Below are 16695 nucleotides of genomic sequence, written 5' to 3'. Positions count from 1 at the left end.
CATTTTTCCTTGTCTCATCATCCCTTCAGAGTAGATGCTCAGCCTGGGCTGGTTATATTAGCAACACTGTCTTTAGTGATATGCCCATTCAATTGGTATCTATCTTTCTACATGACTTTTGCTGACCTTCTTGAAGTCATCCAATCCAGCAGATTCCAGTAACTTAGTTGTTTGAATGGGCCATAAATTACAGACTGGCCTGGCTTTGGTCCCACCAATCCCGAGATCCCTGGGCGGGTCAGAGTGGCACCAGGACAGATCTAGTTAGGCTTTGCTTGGCTGCCCCTCTCCACTCTGGGCTCTCCTTTTAAATTTGGGGGTGTGGCATGGAGAGGAGAGGGATGGCACAGAGTAGAACAGGAAGTGGCTGGGAATTCACTCTGGAGGATCTTGGGAGGTTGTTCCACAAGCAGGGTTGGGGTGGAAGAGATTTATGGGAAAAGACTAACTCCAAAGCAGAGAAATTTCGAACTCCAGTCCTGGTCCAGGTGTCTCAACTACAAGGGAGCATACTGGATGAGAATCATTGGGAAAGAATAGAGAGAAGGGAAGAAAGGATGGAGCCAGGAGGGAGGGAAGAATAGGAAGATCAGGAATGGGAGACAGAGAGACACAGGTCAGGTTTGAGTTTGATCTGTACGAAGCAAGAATTGGCTGACATCCAGGGCCACAATCTCATCGTGGAACCCAGTTTCTTGAAAAGCTCATGTCAGCCTTCCAGTAAAAGGACAAAATCTTACCTGGATCCCCTGGGGGAAACATACTCCATCTCACTGCTCAGCCCCTCTGTAGCAGCAACAGCTCCATTCTTGGCCCACAGAGGTTGGAATTCCCGAACCGGGAACAGGCAGGGACTATCTCAAGTGTTATTCGCACATGGAGGCTCAATTTCAACTCCCTGCAAGTTTCCAAGCCCTGGGTCATCACCCCCGAGCCCATCCTCCCTGGCCAGTGGGGTCTGCGTTGGTTAGGTTCTTCCAGGGACTCACCAGATCCAGGGCAGCTGCCAGGATGGAGGCGTCAGGAATGGTGCCGGGTTCACAGCAATTCAGCAGAAACTGAAACCGCTTCATGCCTTGCCTGATGGCACCCAGATTCACCACATTCTTATATTTGCCCCCCTCCTGGTTGGAGGTCAGGTGGTCATCCAAGCTGTGGCAACCTGAAGGGGCAGATGGCATACAGTGGGGTGGGAGGGAAGAGGGAAAGGAAACAGAACAGTTCACAGAGAGAGAACATCCTAGAGCAGTGTGTTTCCTGCTTGCTCTGCCTCACAGCTCACATCCCTCCTCCCCATTTACCCCTTCTTTATCCTGAACCCCAGGATGTCAGACCTATGATATCCAGTGAGATCAGAAGTACATGGCAAAGCAGCATTTCCCTCTGGAATATGCAGACACAATATCTGACTTTCTACCTTAGTGACTAGTGGCAAAGGAAATGCAAAGTCTAACATCTAGCTTATACTATCACATTGAGGACAATGTGGGGGAGGGTCTCCAGCAGATTTGGGATCTTCCAAAGTATTTATTCATGAAACAAACTCTGGTATTGGAAAAACTGATGATTTCCCAGCCAGAGCAGATACACCGAGAGTAGCCACTATTCATCTAAATTTCTCCATTCTTCCAGTTTACCATCTTTCAGAGCAGTTTTTTAGATCACTGACTGCAGGTACAAGACACCTGCCAGACCCCAATCTTCTATAGGCAGGACATTTAAGATGCTAGTGGTGTTATCTACATGACTCTGAATTGTCGGTGACCTGGATGAAAAAGCACATGGTGAAAGTTGCAATTGTTAACACAATGATTTCCCAAAAAATAATATCAATCGACAAATCAATCAATGGTATTTATTGAATGCTTACTCTGTGCAGAGCACAGTAATAATAATAATTATGGTATCTGTAAAGCATTTACTATGTGCCAGGCACTGTACTAAGCACAGAGGTGGATACAAGCAAATTGGGTTGGACTCAGTCCCTGTCCCACATGGGGCTCAAAGTCTCAATCCCCATTTTTTAGATGAAGGAACTGAGGCACAGAGAAGTGAAGTGACTTGCCCCAGGTCACACAGCAGACAAGTGGTGGAACCGGAATTAGAATTCCATGATCTTCTGACTCCCAGGCCCTTAGTCTGTCTGCTGCTGCTTCTATGGTACTACATGCTTGAGAGAGTACAATGCAATGGAGTTGGTAGACATGTTCCCTGTCCTTAAAGAGCTTACAGTCTAACAGGGGAGAAAATAAAATGAATAGCGGAGATGTAGATAAGTGCTGTGGGGAAGAGGGTGGGGTGATTATCAAGAGCTTAAAGGCTTCAAATCCAAGTTCAAGGGTAACAGAAAATGTAGAGGGAATAGGGGAAATGAGAGCTTAGTTGGGAAAGACCTCTTGGATTTTATTAAAACTTTGAAAGTGGGGAGAGTGATCATCTGTTGGATGATCTATGAACAGGGGTGAGAGGTCCAGGCCAGAGTCAGGGCATGGGCAAAGGATAGGGGATCAAGGTACAGTGATTAAGTTGGCACTGGATGAGTGAAGCATGAGGGTTGGGCTGTAGTAGGAAATCAGCAAGATAAGATAGGTGTGGGAGAACTGATTGAGTATTTTAAAGCCAATGGTAAGGTAGGGAGTTTCAGTTTGATGCGGAGGTAGATGGGCAACCACTGGGGGTTCTTGAGGAGTGGGGAAAAATTGATTGAACTTTTTTTAGAAAAATGATCCGGGCAGCAGAGTGGAGAGGACTAGAGTGGGGAGAGACAGGAGGTAGAGAAGTCAGGAAGGAGAGAGATAGAGTAGTCAAGGAAGGATAGCAGTGCTAAGATCAGCATAGTGGCAGTTTGAATGGAAAGGAAAGGGTAGATTTTAGCGATGTTGTGAAGCTGGAGCCAGCAGGATTTGGTGACAGTTCAAGTACGTGAGTTGAATGAGAGCAATGATTCGAGGATAATGCCAAGGTTATGGACTCTGAGAGACAGGAAGGATGGGGTGTTGCTTACCTTGTGTTTAGTACGGTGCTTTTATTTTTCAAAGCACTTCCACATCAAATATCTCATTTTTTATCACCACAAGATCCCTGTGATATAGGGAAGTAGGTATTATTGTTCTCGTGCTACAGATGAGGAAACTAAGACCCAGAGAGGGGAGTGACTTGGCCAAGGTTACACCAGAACAAGAACTCAAATCTCCTCACTCTTGGTCTCCTGCTCTTTCCACAAGATTAGGCTGCCTCCCCTTATGGGAGATATACAATCTTTTCTTGTAGACTGTATACAGTAAGATCCTTGCATGGAGGGATTACGTCCACAGACTCTGTCAGACTCTGCTTTCCCAAGTGCTCAGTATGGTGCTCGGCACACAATAAGCTCTCAGTAAATACCACTGGATAGATCGATCGACTGATTCTTGGTCAGATTCTGGCCAATTAGCATGTGGTCCATTTAAAACCAGGAAGCCCGTCTGATTTCAGAGATACAGTGATGCAAAGAAGTAAGGGGTGCAAGTCGTCATAGATCTAGATATTGCCTCTCTGGAAAAATACTTCCCCTCAAACTCTCAGAACTAGAGTCACCTCCTCTTTGTACAATTTAGGGCCTGTCTCTCCTCTTATGCCCTTGGCTGTGAACCTCTAGCATAGCGTAGTGACTGGAGCAGAGGCCTGGCAGTCAGAAGGTCACGGGTTCTAATCCTGGCTCTGCCAATTGGCTGCTGTGTAGCCTTGAGCAAGTCAGTTCACTTCTCTGTGCCTCAGTTACCTCATCTGTAAAATGGGGATTGAGATTGTGAGCACCAGATAGGACAGAGGCTTTGTCCAACCTGATTTACTTGTATCCATCTCAGGATTTAGTACAGTGCCTGGTGCATAGTAAGTGCTTAAAAAATATATCTGGCACATAGTAAGCACTTAACAAATAACACATTTAAAATTATTATTATTATTATTATTGTTACTTATCCCAGACCCACAGCACTTAGGTCCGTATTCTCATACTCTATTATTTCCTCTATCTGTAATTTATTTTAATGTCTGTCTCCCCCTGAAGACTGTAAGCTCCTGGTGGGGAGGGAACATGTCTACCAACTTTGCTGCATTTTCTCAAGTTCTTAGTACAGTATTCTGCACAAAGTAAGTACATAATAAATACCATTGATTGATTGACTTCATGTTTGTGAATATGCTGGTGGGAAAGCAAAAAGGAGTCCAGAGCTCTTAATTTTGATTTGTATCCAGCGTGGCTCAGTGGAAAGAGCACGGGCTTGGTAGTCAGAGGTCGTGGGTTCTAATCCCAGCTCCATAACTTGTCAGCTGTGTAACTTTGGGCAAGTCACTTAACTTCTCTTTGCCTCAGTTACCTCATCTGTAAAATGGGGATTGAGACTGTGAGCCCCACGTGGGACAACCTGATTACCTTGCATCTTCCCCCAGCACTTAGAACAGTGCTCGGCACATAGAAAGCACTTTACAAATATCACCATCATCATCATCCTCTTCCTTCTTACTGTGCCACAGGACACCTATGTCCCAGAAAGCACTGGATAGAGCTCCAAGATGGGCTGATGCCACAGTCCTGCCAATCATTTTCTTTAATTAACATCCTCTGAAAAACATGTTGTAAAATCCATATTGCAGCTCTGAGCTTACACCCACACATATATACATGTGGGACTTTAAGAGATTAAGAAAATGATCAGAAATGTTAAAACATTAAACATAGTCAATTGCTTTCATCAGCTTTTGGCTGGGAAGATACTTACGAAGTTGCTACAGAGACAAAACTTTCTTGGCAGTGAATATTAATGATTAAAAAAACATGGAATTAATTTACTCTTCCAAATGTTCTTTGGGGGTCTGAATATTGCACAACTCAGAGTTAAGGCAACAGACCTGGGTTGTTAGTCATCGACCATCTGTCCGGAAGACAATTTTCCTAGCCTCACACACTCTCCCCAGCTATTTTCATTGGCAACATCGGCTACTTACCTGTCATTACAGTATGACACCGAGAAGTCTGTGGTAATCTTACTTAATCTTACTTTGGTGCTCTGAGCTGAACACCCCCCCCCCCCACACACACCCCACCGACCCCGTGCCACGCACACTCATGGCTTCAGTAATCAGACACACAATCAGTCATGAAGTTCATATTTTTCTTAGATTGATGATAGAGAGAGATGTCCCGATTTTTCAAAAAGAAGTTGACCGATCAGGTCCCGTGGTATTCAGAAGGTTTAGAAATACTGAGGGTAGTTTAAAATTCACACCTGATGGTTAATAATCACAAAATACACCCTTAGCATCTGCCCCAGTTTAAGCCAGGCTGTTGGCATTCGCCAGTGTGGTGTTCTCAATAGAAAGACATATTACAGGATCAACCCCACTGCATCAGGTTTTGGCGTTTCATTTCTCATTCTACGGCTCAGTGAAAATCAAGGATGTCCAGGCTCACCAGAATGATACCTACTGATACCCACTGCTTCTCCTGATTTCGAATTTCTTTAGCCAAAGGACACTGTCAGGTGCCATCTGGTTGCCTTGTCATGAATGAGGTTTCTCCAGTTAGGCCTGTGAAAATCAGTCTGCTTTTAATGAGCCAGATTTTGGATTTGCCGCATATTTTCTCATCAGATTTTGTGCATGCTCATGCACATGGGGTAAAGATCCAGAAAGTAGGGGTAGATGGTTCAAAATAAATACATAAATAAATGCAAAGATGGTGAAAGAAATGTCCAAACGAGTCAGCGTTTGTGAGATTTTTCCCCATTGGATGTTATTCCTCTCCATCCCTCTACTGAAGAAAATGGACCCAATCTTGCTGCAGATGTCCCGAGCTAGCCAGCCTCTAATCATTGCTCTACTACATGACTAATTCATCTCTTCCCCACCATGAGCTCTGTTTCTCTAAAGGAGCCTCAAAGGTCTCATCCCTAGGTAGTGGCCTGTTCATAAACAGTGCTCTCGAAAACACCCAGATATTCAGTAGTGTTCTCAAAGGCAGACCCTCAACTTCCCTCTGTCTTCCTCCCAGATTTTCCAGGGTAGCTGGGCATCTGCTCCTGTCATCCAGGGTTGAGGTGACCCCTGCAAACTTGGGCTGGGGGGCAGGCAGGGTGAATCCAGGCACCAGAGTGGCCCTTTGAAATTCTGGGGTTTGGCCAGACCAAATGGACAAGCACAGTGGGCAGAGGGAGGCCAGCCACTGGGGGTAGGGAGGAAAAATCAAAATGGCAAGGAAGAAGGGCATGGTGACTTGCTGTGAATGTGCTGGAAAGGACCTATCTGTGGAAGCCATTTAAGAGCAAACCTTTTATTCTAGGAAAATGACTTGCTGAATCCAAGTCATGGGACATGGGGCGTGAGCACCCAGTATTTGAAAAGAAGAGGTGGAAGTGAAAATGTGGCAATCAGATCACCTCCAAAGCAGCTTCTACTCCGAATTTCAAATGGAAATGGTTGTTTTAAATGTAATTTTCCTTTCCCCAGGCTAAATCCTAACAGATAGCAACTTGGCACTTAATGTTCTTTACAGTATTTGTTAAGGACTTACTATCTACCAACCGAGCACTGTACTAAGCACTGGGGTAGATACAACCCAATCAGATCAGCCACAGTCCCTGACTCACATGGGGCTTCACATGGGGAGAAAGAACAAATTTTTAATCCCCATTTTAAAGATGAGGAAACTGAGACACAGAGAATTTGAGACTTACTCAAGGTCACACGGCGGGCAAGTGGTGAAACTGGAATTAGAACCCAGGTCCTCAGACTCCCAGGACCACATTCCTTCCAGTAGGCTGTGCTGCTTCTGGTACATTTTGTTCATACCAATTTAGATGTTCATCTATTTCAGCACTTATTTATTCATTTATCCATCTTTCCATTCTCTTTTTCTCTTATCCATAAATAATTCTGTGGCTGTCTCTCCAGTTAGGTTGCAAACTCTTTGAAGAGAAGGGATCATACCTTCCAAATCTATCTCACTTTACCAAGTGCTGGGTCTGGTGTTTGCGTACTGTAGATGCTCAGTAAGTATTAGTGATTGAACAATTGACTGAATTTTGCAATGGGGACAAAGGGAGCTGACTAATGCATTCCAGGACACACCCAAGATCTAGATAAACGAGCATCTTCAGCTCATGATCTTTTACTAAAACTGGACTATCAATCAAGAGTCACTCAATCAATTTTTGATTGATGACATTTATTGAGCACTTACTATGTGCAGAGCACTGCACTAGCCATTTATGCAACCCATAGCTTTAGAACAAGGTTTCTATCAGACACTAATGGAGTTACATTAGATGTTACCTCTCTCTCTGACAAGGGCAAGATACGACTGTTGAGGATTTTGTAGGAAAAATCTTTCAGACCGTAGAATTTGGGGGCCCGACTACAAAGCTCTTGGGGAAAACTCTTGGCACTGGGCAGTGACTACTTCACATGGTAGCAAACATCAAAAGTTTCACAATAACAAATTACAAACCTTTACTGCCCAGAACCTGTACCTGCCCTGCCTTATGTTCCTGAATTCATTCATTCAGTCATATTTATGGAGTGCTTACTGTGTGCGGAGCACCCTACTAAGCACTTGGAAGGTACAATTCGGCAACAAAGAGAGAAAATCCCTGCCCACAATGGGCTCACAGTCTGAATACATTTCTTACTAGCATTCACGGGTCACCAATTACAGGCCATTAATTTTGCCAGGTTTATGTGCCAGGTGAACAAGTCAACCTTCTTTACAATGACTCCAATAGCTCTTGTTCACACTAAGGGCTCCAACATCTTCATTTGGACAGGAATATGGTCAATTCACACTCAGTTTGGGTTTCCCCATGGTCTTGAAGTTTAGACCATTGCCTGATGGGGGACCTAAACTCCACCCTTTCCCCTTTTCTCCTTCCTCTTTCCCTTCCCTATGGAGTCCACTGCTGCCATGAAGGAAAGAAAAGGCCTACGAGCATGAAATGGGGCCCAGTGAACAAGACAGATGGCAAAGCACAAACCAGATGATGCCATTCCCCAGTCACCTCCATCCTCGCTGCCCCTGTTCAATGAGAAAATCAAATCATGATGTTTTACTGTCACTGTTCATGTGATGTGATGCAACCATATAAAACACACGGTAAAAATGGATGAAGCTACAGAAAGAGTCACCCACTTTCTGCCTTTGTTTATGCAACCCTTAGGTGGAAAGAGATGACCAAAATGGAAGCGGGGAAGTGGTTTACGAGGCAGCAAAGCCTGGGCATCTCACCTCAGGTCATTTTTTCCACTGCTTTTTTTATAGACTTATAAGGCGGTCAATTGGAGAAGGCACATTTGAAATAGGCTTCTTTAGGCATGACCACGATTCACTACACATTTCCTCCCGGAGGAAAATGTGGTTTGGCTGAAAAAGAGGGACAGCATCTCTCTGAAAATGATATGCAAGCACTGAACATGCAAACACAGAAGAAAAGAGATCATTACAATTCCATCTGAGAGCTTGGCATTTCAGAAACAAGGCCAAGGGGCAGTGTACCCCTGGTTTCACAGTGCTTTCCATACTCACAATGTGAATAGGAGTGAGCGTTTTTTTCAAATTTGAACAAAAGAAAATACAAAAATTGTCTCAGGGCTTCCACTTGCTTTTGATCTTTGTAATGTCCAAAATATGGTTGAGTGGTCAGGAGGAAGCTGGGATTTCTATTTTCTTTCTCCTTTGAAAATGACTTCCTTTGGATCAGAGCGTAAAGGAAAACAGGGAATGAAAGGCTAAGGAGAAATGACTGAGAAGTTTTCAAAAAACTGAAGAAGTAAGGAAGGAAGGGGGCAAAAATAAACGTCGTAGAAAAAATAAGAAAAGATTTAGTATTGGAAGAAAGGAAACTCGAAAAGGAGGAGAATAAATAGAACCCTGCTCTCTAACCATCTTTTTCTTCTGTATGATGAAGCCTGGATGGATTTCTTAGGCTGAAGCGCCATTTACCGAGACGCTTGAAGAAATTCTCCTCTTCATCTCGTCCGTTCTCCATCCCACCCCCAGGTCCACCTTCAGACAGCTTCACTGCGCTAGTGAATTTAACCTGAGAAAATAGAATCTCGTCTAAGAAAAACATTCAAGGAGCATTTTCCTGGCCTTGGGAGAATCCTTGCCAGGAAAAAAACCCAAAGCATTTTCAACCTCGGAGACTGTTTCACTGCAGTAAGTGGGAAGGGCCTCTCAGCGGAGCCCTATCCTCCCAGTAGATAAAGGCGCAGCTTAGTGGGATAACGAACAGATAATGGATTGGGCTTTCAATCAAGCAGCATTGTAAACTAATTTAGTGAACAAAGGCAATATTATTCTCCCTGCACTGCATTCAGAGAGAGCCCTAATCTAAATTCATCAGCAAAAGCACAATCATTCCTTTATGCAGGGAACTTGAATTGAAAAGTGGATTCCAAACAAGATTAATTAAGAGAGATTGCCACATTAAATGAGAGGGCAGCTACCCTGAGTAAGATGGAACAAGGAGGAATGTGTCCACCGAGAACACATAATTTGGTCCTTTCTCTTTCTGAATTTTACAAAGCATCCGTTCCCCCTTGAAAATTGTCCTCCCAGTTCTCAAACATAAATATTCAATAAATGATTTAGGAATACTTCCTTTTTTAGCTGTAACGCCTACATTACCATGCTTTAAAAAGATTTTAGCCAGTTAAGAAGCCAGCGATCCATTAATCTAGTCATTTTAAGCTTCGGCTGTTCCTCCATTTTCTTTGGAAATTCTATCCTCCCTATGTGACTCTTCATTCTCAGCCCAGTTAACCCCTAACACTTCCTAGCATCTCTCAAGACTGGCAACTCCCCGGTGCGTCCAGCAACAATCGGAGATTATCTTACTTTAGAGCTCTGTCTGATGAAGGACAGACGGTCTACAGAACTGATGTCCAGGAGATCTTCCACTCCATCTGCCAGGCCCGAGAGTGAGGAACGTTTCAGCCAGTTCCCTGTCGAATAGCCAAAGTCCATTAGAACATTTGTGTGTCTTTTCCCCAAGGCCATGGAAGCCAGGAGTCCCATTTTTCGGTATGATTAGGAGCAGGGGTGTTTTTTCCATACACAACCTTTACTCTCCTTCATACCTCTCTCCTAATTCGACTGGGAGCCCCAGGTGGGACCAGGGCTGGGTCGGACCTGATTCACTTGCATCAACCCCAGTGTCTAGAACAGTGCTTGATGAAGATCATCAGTGACATTTATTGAGCGCTTACTGTGTGTAGAGCGCTTGGGAGAGTTCAGTACAACAGAGTTAGTAGACACATTCCCTGCCCACAGTGAGCTTGTAGACATTATTATAAATAATAATGATGGTATTTGTTAAGCGCTTACTATGTGCCAAGCACTGTTCTAAGAGCTGGGGGAGATACAAGGTAATCAGGTTGTCCCACGTGGGGCTCACAGTCTTCATCCCCATTTTCCAGATGAGGTAACTGAGGCCCAGAGAAGTGAAGTGACTTGCCCAAAGTCACACAGCTGACAAGTGGGGGAGCCGGGAGTAGAACTCACGTGCTCTGACTCCCAAGCCCAGGCTCTTACCACTAAGCCACACTGCTTCTCTAAATATAAATATAATAAATATAAACAATATATACTATATTTTTTATAGATATGCATGTAAATACTGTGCGGATAGTAAACACTTAACAAATAACCATGATGATGATAACAATAATAAGGCTGGATTTGTCATGAAGACAAGAACATTCAGTGGGAAGAGACGAAGACTACGCCCCCCTCCATCCTGAATATGTGAGGTTTCATCCCCTGCCACCCAGACTCACTTTCCCCTCCCAGCCTCCCAGTCCACTTCAATGTGAGAACAAGGTAGCTAGCGAGATAGTCAGCACTTTGAAATCTACATTTACCTAGGGGGAGCTTGAGTTTCTTCCGGAGTGAAATCCGTCGGGACCGAGAGCGGGAGCGCCGATCAGTGGTGGTCCCGGAGTGTGCGGTCGTGCACTCGGACGTGTCCTGCTCCGACTGACTGCTGGTGTCGCTGGCTGCGCTCTGTGATTTGAACATCTTGCGCCAGAAATCTTTGCGCCCAAGATTTGCTCCCTGCATTTGTTCATCGCTGCGAGCAGACAACAAGACTGGTCAGGGAGGGCTGGCTTCTCTGATCTCTGGAGGGTAAAGTCGCTCCTTCTTAGCTCTCCTCCCTAGTCTGCTGCTCTGAATTTGATATGGTCCAAAGCAGTGATTTCATTCCCTGGGTATCAGTGGAATACCAAAGCACCTGTGGCCCAGTGGAAAGATCATGGGTTTTGTGGGGTGGGGGTGGTCAGAGGAACTGGTTCTAGTCCCAGCTCTGCCACTGGACTTCTGGGTGTGCCTCAGTTCCATCATCTGTGAAATGGGGATTCAATTCCCATTCTCCCCCCTACTTAGATTGGAAGTGCCACATAAGACGAGGACTGTGTCTGGCCTGATTAACATCTATCTATCTGTCCCAGTGGTTAGAACAGTGCTTAACACATAGTAAGTGCTTAATAAACACTATAACAACCTAATGGGCTGAATGAGCATGGGCGGGAGGCACTGATGATCTGAAATTGATGGGGTTCAGAGATTACAAGGGCTGAAGGGTCTGAGGGGTGAGCCAGCACTACGAGCAACATTGGCAACATTGTCCAAGAATAAAGTGGGGATACACGGGTCAGTCAGTCAGTCAATCAGTCATATTTATTGACTGCTTACTGTGTGCAGAGCACTTACTATGTGCTTGGGAGAGTACACTATAATGATAAACAGACACATTCCCTTCACTGAACAAGCTTACAGTCTAGAGGAGGACTTTAGTATACATCAATAAATTACACCAGACAGTAGCAAAACCCAAACTGAAAGGTGGGCTTATCCCGCTGGAGACTGATGGGGTGTGGGGCTGTGTATTCATTCATTCAATAGTTTTTATTGAGCACTTACTATGTGCAGGACACTGTACTAAGCGCTTGGAATGTACAATTTGGCAACAGATAGAGACAATCCCTGCCCAATAACGGGCTCACAGTCTAAACGACTTGTGTACTTTCCAAGTGCTTAATACAGTGCTCTGTAGACAGTAAGTGCTCAATAAATATGATTGAATGAATGAATGGAGGCATCCTTCAGACCAAACTGAGGGTCAGTAGAGCTGCTGCTGTCCTTCTTTATGGCTGGTTGTCCTGGACTTGCCACAGAGGTCACCTCTGACATTCTGAGCCATCCTAGCTGGGCTACCTACCCCTGTATTAAATACTAACACCGAGGCAGGATCAGCCCCCACAAGATCTAGACTGTCACTCATCTACCAGCCTCGAAGCCATTTTCACTATTGCTGGGGAACGAAAGGGTTAACACTGGGATGGGTAGTCAGTCAGTCAGTCAACCATATTTATTGTGCAGAGCTCTGTACTAAGCATTTGGGTAGGTACAATATGACAATATATAAGACACATTCCCTGCCTACAATGGGCTTACAGTTTAAAAGGGAAGACAGACATTAATATATACAAATAAAATTACAGACACTGACATAAGTACTGTGGGGCTGGGAGTGGGGATGAATAAAGGGAACAAGTCGAGGTGACACAGAAGAGAGTGGAAGAAAAGAAAAAGAGGACTTAGTCAGGGAAGGTCTCTTGGAGGAGATGTGCCTTCAGTAAGGCTTTGAAGTAGGGGAGAGTAATGGTTGGTTATGCAGCAGGTGGGGGGGTGTACCAGGCCAGAGGCAGGACATGGGAGGAAAGTCAGCAGTGAGATAGACGAGATGAAGGTACAGTGAGAAGGTTAGCACTAGAAGAGCAAAGTGAGCAACAGACTCCTGAGAAGAGGGAGTAGCAAAACAAGATAAGGGAGTTAGGCTAAGATGGAGAGATTTAAAGGTATGTGTGGAGGGGCAGAGATAAAGTAAAGTAGAAATATTCATTCATTCATTCAATCACTCGTATTTATTGAGTGCTTACTGTGTGCTTTGCACTGTACTAAGCACTTGGGAACATACAATGCAACAATAAAAAGTGGCATTCTTTGCCCTCAACGAGCTCACAGCAAGTGCATTACTGGGAAAGTTGTGAGAATTACTGCAAGCACAGTGGAGAAAGCAGGACTAACGTCCACAGCTCCACCCACAAGCCATGACCCACCCTGGACACCGTACATGGCCCATTCTACAAACCATAAAAGGGATGTCCAGAGGAGAGATGGAGAGTAGGGCTTGGGTTGATGGAGGCAGAGCTAAGGAGGACCAAGAAGGGAACAGAAGGAGATATGGGAAGAAGTGGGGAGAGTCTGAAACTTTGGTATTGTGTGCATGTAACGCCTGCCCCTCATGTAACTCCAGCCTGAATAATAAATCTCTGATATTGAATGAAGCCAAAGCTAGGGGGTGGTAAGCACATGGGGAGAAGAAGAATTTCAAGGAAACGGTGAAGTCCAGTTGCATTTGGTGTAATGTACCTGAGCTCCATCTCTGCCAGCCAGCTCCCAATAGGGGCCAGTGGACATATGGGACTGGGAGAGAATGTGGATGGCTCAGTGTGAGCCATCATCACTACTGAAAAAAAAATAACACAAAACACTATTCAAGCACATCCTGAGGTGACAGGACATTCTTTTCCCCTCTTAATTATTTGTTTGAGCAATCTTCAGCCTGATGGCCTGCATCTGTCTCTGTCCCACACAGAACACAGAAACTAGTTGGAGGGAGGAGGATTTAATCCCATTTCACAGATGGTAACTGAGAGAAGTTAAGTGATTTGCCCACAATCACACAGAAAATAAGTGATGGAGCAGGTATTAAAACGCAGGTCCATGTCCTTTCCAGTTGGTCATACTGCTTTCCAACTAGATTGGAAACTAGACCAATTAGGCCAAATTAGCCCAATCTACTTAGGCCATCACTTTGGTCTGGTTCATGATGCCATGTGAGAACCAGTCTGTTAGTCTCCCAAAACACATAAAACTTTCTTGATTGTGTTTTCTACCTCTATCTAGCCTTGTGTCATTGTGCAGACTGCTGACTTAGGGAAGAAGAATCCAGTAGCCAAATTCAACTCTGCATTGCCAATGGAGGTATTGAGCTGTTTATTAGCTCTGCCAGTTGTAGGCTGGCTAAAAAAAAAAGTCATCAGCCTCTGTCCTTCTAAAGATTGTCAGTACACAGTGCTTTATTGATTCTGAGAAATAGTTCATGAGGTTCCACCTGTCTTTTTGTGTGTGGGTTTCCACAGCAAATTAAAATCTTGAAAAAGTCTTTCAACAGCATTGTACATCAACTTCGTCTGATGGATTTGTGTCAATAGAGAAGTGTCAAAAAAAAATCTGGAAGCCATTATCATTTAGGGGATTAGTCATGCAATATGACTAATTCATAAACCAGAAGTAAACAAATCTCGGGGACCAAATGGAATTTACCAGAGTGTTCTAAAGGAACTTGTGGGGTAATTGTGCAGTTTCTGCCAAGAGTGTGTAATCTGTTGTTAAAACAGCCATTATATGGGAAAAGGGGCACTATGTTATTGCGACACCTCTTGAGTCAGCCAGTCAGTCAGTCAATCATATTTATTGAGTGCTTACTGTGTGCAGATCGCTGGGAGAGTACAATATAACAATAAACAGAAACATTCTCTAACCACAACGGAGATGCTAGAGATACGTCTTGATGCTTCTAGATGTTCTAGAGATGCTTCTTAGATTAGTAAATCTCATCTTTATCTCATGATAAGTGGCAGAATCTGGAATCAAGGCACACTTGGACCAGCAGAGGCCACTGGGGAAAAGACAACATGATTTCTGCTGGAGGATATCATGCCTCAGTGGGGTTCTAATGGGATCATTAAGTATGGGGATAAAGATTACATTGCCAAAGTTTTTCAAAAAACTGAGTAATCGTGGGATTGGAAAGACAGCCAACACCTCAAACTAAACACGTCCAAAAGAGAACTCCTCATCTTCCCACTCAAACCCTGTTCTCCCCAAATTTTCCCATCTCTGCAGACAGCACCACCGCCGTCCATCTCATAAACCTTGACATTATCCTCAGCTCATTCAACCCACATATGCAAATCTGTTACCGAATCCTGTCTAGTCTACCTTCACGATATTGCTAAAATCCCCTTTCCTCTCCACCCATTCATTCATTCATTCAATAGTATTTATTGAGCATTTACTATGTGCAGAGCACTGTACTAAGCTCTTGGAATATACAAGTCTACAATATCGCCAAAATCCGCCCTTTCCTCTCCACCCAAACAGCTACCTTACAATTACGGGCTCTCGTTATATCCCGGCTAGACTACTGTGTCAGCCTTCTCTCTGACCTCCCTTCCTCCTCTCTCGCCCCGCTCCGGTCTATTCTTCACTCCGCTGCCCGGCTCATCTTCCTGCAGAAATGATCTGGGCATGTCACTCCCCTTCTTAAACAACTCCAGTGGTTGCCTATCGACCTCCGCTCCAAACAAAAACTCCTCACTCTAGGCTTCAAGGCTCTCCATCACCTTGCCCCTTCCTACCTCTCCTCCCTTCTCTCTTTCTACCGCCCACCCCGCACGCTCCGCTCCTCTGCTGCCCACCTCCTCACCGTCCCTCGGTCTCACCTATCCCGCCGTCGACCCCTGGGTCACGTCCTCCCACGGTCCTGGAACGCCCTCCCTCCTCACCTCCGCCAAACTGATTCTCTTTCCCTCTTCAAAACCTTACTTAAAAATCACCTCTTCCAAGAGGCGTTCCCAGACTGAGCTCCTCTTCCCCCTCTACTCCCTCTGCCATCCCCCCTTTACCTCTCCGCAGCTAAAGCCTCATTTTCCCCTTTTCCCTCTGCTCCTCCACCTCTCCCTTCCCATCGCCACAGCACTGTACTTGTCCGCTCAACTGTATATATTTTCGTTACCCTATTTATTTTGTTAATGAATTGTACATCGCCTCGATTCTATTTAGTTGCCATCGGTTTTTACGAGATGTTCTTCCCCTTGACGCTGTTTAGTGCCATTGTTCTTGTCTGTCCGTCTCCCCCGATTAGACTGTAAGCCCGTCAAACGGCAGGGACTGTCTCTATCTGTTGCCGACTTGTTCATCCCAAGCGCTTAGTACAGTGCTCTGCACATAGTAAGCGCTCAATAAATACTATTGAATTAATGAATGAATTGAATGAATACAAGTCGGCACCCAAACTGCACCTATGCTGATCCAAGCACTTCTTATAACCCACCTTGATTATTGCATCAACCTCCTTGCTGACCTCCCTGCCTATTGTCTCTCCCAACTTCAATCCATTCTTCACTCTGCTGCCTGCATTGTATTTCTAAAAAAAGTTCAGTCTGATTCCCCACTCCTCAAGGACCTCCAGGGGTTGGCTACCCACCTCTGCATCAAACAGAAACTCTTTACTGTCAGTTTTAAAGCACTAAATCACCGCGCCCCCTCATATCTTATTTTGCTTATTTCCTACTACAATCCAACACGTACACATCCCTCTTCTAATGTCCACCTATATCTCCATCTCACCTATCTCACTGCTGACCTCTTGCCCATGTCCATTCTCTGGCCTGGAACTCCATCCCCCCTCCATATATGACAGATCATCACTCTCCCCACCTTCAAAGCCTTATTAAAATAACATCTCCAAGAGCTCTTCCCTAACAAAGCCCTCATTTTCTCTACTTCTCCTTTCTGTATCACCCTTGCAC

The 16695-nt window shown here is 44.8% G+C and overlaps 1 protein-coding gene across 1 annotated transcript in view; it reads right to left on the bottom strand.

Moving 5' to 3' along the window:
- The window catches only part of UNC80 (unc-80 homolog, NALCN channel complex subunit), a 253218-nt gene that overhangs the window by 155363 nt on the left and 81160 nt on the right, over window positions 1–16695 (bottom strand). Inside the window, 4 exon segments of the mRNA XM_039912541.1 lie at window positions 990–1162; window positions 8975–9071; window positions 9872–9978; window positions 10897–11105. Coding sequence (XP_039768475.1) covers window positions 990–1162; window positions 8975–9071; window positions 9872–9978; window positions 10897–11105 — 586 coding nt within the window.

Source organism: Ornithorhynchus anatinus, chromosome 7 (genome assembly GCF_004115215.2).
Source record: "Ornithorhynchus anatinus isolate Pmale09 chromosome 7, mOrnAna1.pri.v4, whole genome shotgun sequence".
Classification (NCBI taxonomy): domain Eukaryota; kingdom Metazoa; phylum Chordata; class Mammalia; order Monotremata; family Ornithorhynchidae; genus Ornithorhynchus; species Ornithorhynchus anatinus.
This window is presented reverse-complemented; position numbering and strand designations above follow the sequence as displayed.